The sequence below is a fragment of the Physeter macrocephalus genome, chromosome 11 (genome assembly GCF_002837175.3).
Source record: "Physeter macrocephalus isolate SW-GA chromosome 11, ASM283717v5, whole genome shotgun sequence".
NCBI classification, from domain to species: Eukaryota; Metazoa; Chordata; class Mammalia; order Artiodactyla; family Physeteridae; genus Physeter; species Physeter macrocephalus.
In genome coordinates, this window is record NC_041224.1 from 29,275,586 (window position 1) to 29,282,453 (window position 6,868).

The following is a 6,868-nucleotide window of genomic DNA, read 5'->3' on the forward strand; positions in this document are numbered from 1 at the left end:
CCACGGCCGCTGAGCCTGCGCGTCCGGAGCCTGTGCTCCGCAACGGGAGAGGCCACAACAGTGAGAGGCCCACGTACCGCAAACAAACAAACAAAAAACCAGGTCAGTCTGACTGCCAAAGCCCAGGCTCTTCAAGGACCAGTATTGGGCCTTTTTAATCTACAGTCTGTGACGTCATCGTTTGGGGGTGAAACTCTACCAGGTCTTCTCAGATCATACTCCAATAAGAGCATAAAGACATATTTCCAAGTTCGACAGATGGATTTTGGCTTGTCTTCTATACAAGGTTATATGAACCTTCAATTCCACTAACATAAACGAGACATTTTCTTATTTATTTTTTTACTGAAAATACCACAAGTAAAAAGAGCCATGGTTTGAAATAAAGTCATGTAATACATTGACACAAACACAAAATTATAATAAAAATTTAAACCGCTCTGAAATTTTCTATTAGGTTTATCACAGCTAAAGCTATTATGGTCAAGTTTGTGACCGTTTAACACGTTGCTCTTAGTATGTTTTCCATAAAAAGTTACTTTGGTTCTACTTGAAACAGATGAAAGACCACACTCCTAACCCTGACTGATGCATATTACTGCCCATAAAGGGGAATTAGAAGACTGTGCATAAGTCGCCATACTCTGGATTATTACCACTACTAGAAAAACGATTTTTCCTTCTGAAGGTGCATCACTGAACCAGGTGCCATAAATTATTTCACTAAATCCATTTTTAATTTAAATGTAGGAAAGGATAGTGGTTAAGAACATTAGTTATAGCAGTTGATGATGGCCTGGGTTGAAATTGTGGTTCCCGTTCAACCACTTATTGGGTGTGTGATCCTGGGCAAGTTTATTCATCTCTCTAAGCCTCAGATTCTTATCTTAAAGTGACAATAATTACACTATCTACCTGATAGAGTTGTGATAAGGAACTAAACTTATATATGGTGTTTAGCATACAGTAAATACTCAAAAATGTTAACTATTACTGTCTGCAGTTTTTTAAAAAGTGTTATTATCATATCCCACTTTAACGACGAAATGCCAGGAAATTCCTTGGCGGTCCAGTGGTTAAGACTCCATGCTTCCTCTGCAGGGGGTGCGGGTTCGATCCCTGGTCGGGGCACATCCCGCATGTTGCACGGTGCGGCCAAAAAGATAAAATAAAATAAAATGAAAAATAAAGATGAAATGCCTACGGATTAAAGAACTAAAACACCTGCCTCAGATCTGCCCGATTCCAAAGCCCAAGGCTCCTTCTAACTACCATGCAGATTCCCGTTTAATTATTGGTTCTTGTATTGATAAAGTGGGTATGACTGGTAAAAACTCTTTAGGTAGGTAAAGTAAATACGGGGAGGTTTTTCTTTTAATTAAAAACAATGCCCTTGCTTGCTGATCCAGGTCAATGTCCAGGACAGTTGCTTCTGTGCGCTGGTGAGGAGGAGCGAGAGGAAGGAAACTACGGCCCTTGGCCTTCTGACTGCAGACTTTTTCTGGGGGCAGCTTATATACGCCTTGCTTTGATTTACTCTTGTTGTCTTCTGTGCGTACGTAAGAAAATTCTTAGATCATATGCAACCCAGTTTCAGGTCTATTTTCATTTACTCATATGGCTTGATACTTAGGGGGATTAAGTGGGGTTGAAAAAAGAGAAGTCCTAATGTTTAAGTTAATATCTCAATTTCTACTCCTTGTCAATGGCATCCCACGGGTTACAACAGATTTACCCTTTCCTAGCTGCGCAAAGGGCTAAAATTTAAAAGAATGCCCAGGAAGCAGACATAGTTTTTCAACACTGGAACCACAGCTGACTCACCCTGTCACACACAGGTCAGTCACCAGGGTCCAATGAAGCAGCCGCCTCTATTCAGGTTTCTGTGTTTTAGGGGTTGATTCAAAATGGAATAATAACACTCGCCATCACCATCACCGCCTTCTCCGCTTATTCAGCATCTACTTATGTGCCAGAAATGGTACTAAGCAGGTCTCAGATGTTATCTCATTTAATCCTCACCTAAGCCACTTGCCCAAGTTCACAGGGCTGAAAAAGTCAGGATGGGAACTCAGGTTTAACTCCAGAGACAATAACATTTATTATTTTTAAAGCCCTGATGGCTGACTTTTGTAAGTTTTTATCTTTAAAAACTGATCCATAACCATCAAAACCGATACAAGGACTTGTATTCCTCTGTTAGGTGAAATCTGTGTGACTCATAACTGACCCTTTGCCCTCTAGCCAAGATGGTCTGGGGACTTCCCTGGTGGCGCAGTGGTTACGAATCCGCCTGCCAATGTAGGGGACACGGGTTCGAGCCCTGGTCCGGGAAGATCCCACATGCCGCGAAGCAATTAAGCCCGTGTGCCACAGCTACTGAGCCTGCGCTCTAGAGCCCGTGAGCCACAACTACTGAAGCCCGTGCACCTAGAGCCCGTGCTCCACACACGAGAAGCCACCACAGTGAGAAGCCCGCGCACCGCAACGAAGAGTAGACCCCGCTCGCCGGAACTAGAGAAAGCCCGCGCACAGCAACAAAGACCCAACGCAGCCAAAAATAAATAAATAATTAAAAAAAAAAAAAAAAAAAGATGGTCCGAGAGACATGTCCTTCCCAAAGTCAGGTAGGTGCTGAAGAAAAGCATGGGCCGCCGTTACCAGCTAACCTGATGGGCTTTACTGAAGTTCACAGTGGCCTCTGAAACACCTCTACTGACTTTCCAGAGGTGAGACGGTGATGAAAGCAACAGTACTCTGATGTCTCTCATGTGCTGAGGGCTCATTTGCCAAGTTACTAGGTACCTGATGGGTAAGCAGCTAATCGCTGCCGGGCAGGATCACCAGCCATAAACATTTCAAAACGGGAAGTAAGTCTGTGTGTAAATGACCCGGCTCTTGCTGGTTGTGTGACCTTGATCTTGGACAAGTCACTCAGGCTGTTTCTCATCCATAAAGGTTGATAATAATACCTGCTGGACCTGTGTCATGGGTGTGTCGGGGGAGAAACTAAGGTACGTGGAAGTGCTTTAAAATCTTCTGGGTATCACGGAAAAATAACACAATGATACAGTGATTTCAAAAATGGAAAAAAGAGTTGGATTGCTGTGTCTTGTTAACTTGCTGATGTTCAGTTATTAATATCAGAATTTCCATTCTACTGCCTTATATTTTAGAATAATAGCCAAGGGGGACAGAGAAAGAAAAAAGTTAGGCAGAAAAATGTGAGAGGTTAGCTAGCTCGTCAGCTAAACTAATCTTCCCAGTTAAGTCTGAAATGGAAAACACTGCAAAAGTATGGATAATGGAGTTGCTGTAGGTCAAATACAGCGTATTTTATCATGTGGAAAAAATTACTAGGTATGATTTTGTAGCCACCCTCAAAGAGGAATGCTTCCAGAGGGCAGGGAAAGGCTATCTGAGGATCTGTACGTATGGCACCAGACACTTAGACACTTTTTAAGAAAGTTTAATAGAAATTTCCCCATCAACAAGTCAACCACTAGAACCCAAAGAACTGTGGACAGAGAGCAAAGCTATAAAAGCAGACGTCGCATCTTGTGCCCAAAGGATCGAAGTCCTGCTTGCTACAAAGTGCATGATGAACATCAGTTTCTTTGGCTATATTCTACGGAAGCCTGACTTACTTACATGGGAAAATACTTAGAATTAGTTTCTACCCACCAACCAGGCTGCCAGATGAGCTAGATACTCAGAGACATGTCCTAATCTTATTAAAGCAGAAAAGAGGGACTTCCCTGGTGGTGCAGTGGTTAAGAATCCGCCTGCCAATGTAGGGGACACAGGTTCGATCCCTGGTCCGGGAAGATCCCACATGCTGCGGAGCAACTAAGCCTGTGAGCCACAACTACTGAGCCTGCGAGCCACAACTCCTGAGCCCGCGTGCCATAACTACTGAAGCCCGCATGCCTAGAGCCCGTGCTCCACAACAAGAGAAGCCACTGCAATGAGAAGCCCGCGCACCGCAACGAAGAGTAGCCCCCGCTCGCCACAACTAGAGAAAGCCCGCATGCAGCCACAAATAAAATAAATAAATTAATTAATTTTTAAAAAATCCTGTTTAAAAAAAAAAGCAGAAAATAGAAGGCTAAGAGATGCTACAGAAAGTAGAAGACAGGCATAACCTTAAATACTTGCAAAACTGGCTCACCAAACAAAACTGAGTCAGTGAGCAAGGACTCCATGGGCCTTGCTGTCCTCTTAGGACAGCGCCATGGTTTTACCTGCTCTTAGAAAACTGGGTGCTGCCTTTCCCGGGTATCTGATATTTGGGTACAAATTAGTATGCTGCAGACTCGATAATTCCAAAAATATTATTCACTGTTGAAGATTACAGATCTTTTCAAACTGCCAGAGATTAGTGCGGTTAACAGAGTTGATGGTCTGTGATTAGACTGCTCTTAGGCTATGAATTTTTAACGTTTTCCAGTGTATCGGGGGGTTGATGACAAGTTTATGGGTTTGAGAATTAAAATTAAATTTTGTAAACGCATTACAGACGTGTTTCCAGTTAAGCTGTGGGTGATTTACATCCGAAAAAGACAGACAGTTGCTGGCTGTGTTTACCTGCGCTTTCAAGAGAACTTGGATCAGACAGGGCCCCCAAGGATACAGTGCTTACCTTTTCATGCTTGTGTCTCTCCCTCTCCTTCTCCCTCTTCTCTCTCTCGCGCCTCTCCTTCTCCCTCTCCTTCTCCCTCTTCTCCTTCTCCTTCTCTCTCTCTTTCTTTTTCTTCTTCTCCTTTTTGTCCTTTTTCCTCTCCTTCTCCTTGGGCTTCTCCTTCTCTTCGAACAGCTTCTCGGGAAGCATGGGTGTCAAGGAGGGCAGCATGGCTGGGATCCTCACGGCCGCCGTGGGGCTGAACAGGGGCAGTGCCACGTCCTTGGGGGGCAGGACCAGGGGGGCTGGGGCAGCCTTCAGCTTCTCTTCTCGGCCTTTCTCTTTCGCTTTCTCTCTGTCCCGCTTCTCTTTATCCTTTTTGCCTTTTTCTCTATCTTTCTTCTTGTCTTTGTGCCTCTCCTTTTCCTTTCTCACCACTCCATCTTTCAATCTTGCTTTTGGATCCACATCTTCAAACTCTTTTATCTTAAACTTGTAGGGATCTGCCTCTTCGTCTTTGAGAAAGTCCTTCCAGGGATACTTGGCTTCCTTGCTGGTCTCCTTCCCTTTCTCCTTCTCTTTGCTTCTCTCCTTGCTTTTGTCCCTGTCCCTCTCCTTATCTCTCTGCTTCTCTTTCTTTTTCATCTTCGTCTTCATTTCCTTTTTCAGCTTCTTTTTGACGTCCATGGAGGCCGGCGCTTTGGGTTTCTCCTCATATACCTTGTGCAGCGGCTCAGGGGTGGGAGGAGAGACTGAAGGGGAGGAGATGTAAGGGAAGCTGGGGGGCATGCTGGGAGGGGTCCCCATCTTGGCTTTCCGGACCACCTCGTCGATGGATGCGTCCATCGTCCAGGAATTGTCAGAACTTGAAGTTCCGCCTGAAAGAGGGAGAGGGGTGGACCCGGACTTGGGGAAGTTGCTGGAGGAAGTGGAAGCTTTTGGGGTAGCACATTCTGAACCTGAAATCCTCTTAGGGCTGGTAAAAATGTCTCCTTCTGACTCGGATCCAGAAGAAAACTCGAAAGGGTCTGGCTCCCGTTCGGCACAAGCCCGTGCAATCACAGCGTCAATAGAGTCGTCTATGGTCTTATCAGTCACGACGGCCTTTTTCGGCTGATTCTCATGGTTCAGTTTCCCAGCGTCGGGGGCTGTTTGTATTTGTTTCACCTGAATGGTCTCTTTGCTAATTTTTTCACTTATTGTAGCTGAAGGAGTCCTGTTAGGGGTGTCGGGTCTGATGGGTACTTGGGGAATGTGAGTGATGACCTTGGGACTCTTGGGGCTTTTGGGGCTCTTCGAACGTCCAGGAGACTTCTTTTCTTTGGATATGGTTTTTGGAGACCGAATAGGACTTCCGACCATTGCTGGTGACGGAGTCGTTTTGGGTGATTTAGTCTTCTGCCCTGGAGAACTGGTTTTAGTCTTTGTTTTAGGTGTAAACGACCTTGCTTCCAACGGTTTTGCGGTTGGCAGCTGTGATTTTGCCACTGGAGCTAACATTGGTGGCTCTGGTGACGGAGGAGCTAGGTCCGTGCTGTCCTGGACGTGGACGGGGGACAGCATTGGTGGGATCTTCTGGGGGTTTATTGAGCTGAGTGGCTCTCGAGCCTCCAGTAACACCACGTCCAGGGCGTCCCCTTTAGTGCTTAGCAGGCGTGGCCGCTTCATCGTGGGCATTTCTTCAGCTTCCGGACTGTCCAGCGGTCTCTTACCCAAGAAGTTCTCATCATTGATAATTTCCTCCTCTTCCAGTTCATCATCTTCTTCCAAGGGAACCTGCATGGCTTCTGCTGATGTGCCCCCATCGGTGGGCACCTGCTCTTCTTCTTCTTCTGGTAAAGGATGAAAAATGAAGTGCTATTAGAATATACATATATATAAAACCTAAGAAATAAAAACAATGCTTCAAACATGATTTCTAAGAAAGAAAGGAAATTATTGACAGTTGTTAGAGAGTAAAGTGGTAAGTTTTCTAGAACCTTCCAAACTTGCATGCTGTCGTGCTTTGAAGAGTGGCAACCAGTGACAGGAGATATAGAAACTGTTTTCCATTCTAGTGGTGTGGCTCTAAATGCAGGATCTGGAGTTTGCTAAGGATTTCCTGTTTGCCCTCTGCTTCCTTAATTAACTCTTTCCCTAGCCTGACTAAATACTGCCTTTCTGTTTTCCCCCTCCTCTTACGTACACGTGTACGTACGTACGTACGTACACACACACACTCACACACACACACACACACACACACAC

General features: G+C 45.1%; 1 protein-coding gene across 2 annotated transcripts in view; it reads right to left on the reverse strand.

Moving 5' to 3' along the window:
• TAF3 (TATA-box binding protein associated factor 3) overlaps nucleotides 1–6,868 on the reverse strand; it is a 158,051-nt gene that overhangs the window by 32,928 nt on the left and 118,255 nt on the right. Inside the window, exon 3 of one of the 2 annotated variants that reach the window (XM_055087840.1) lies at nucleotides 4,643–6,450. In XM_055087840.1, the coding sequence (XP_054943815.1) occupies nucleotides 4,643–6,450 (1,808 nt within the window). Of the gene's footprint in view, nucleotides 1–4,642; nucleotides 6,454–6,868 lie in introns of both variants that reach the window. The other variant, XM_024129702.3, reaches the window with a different exon arrangement.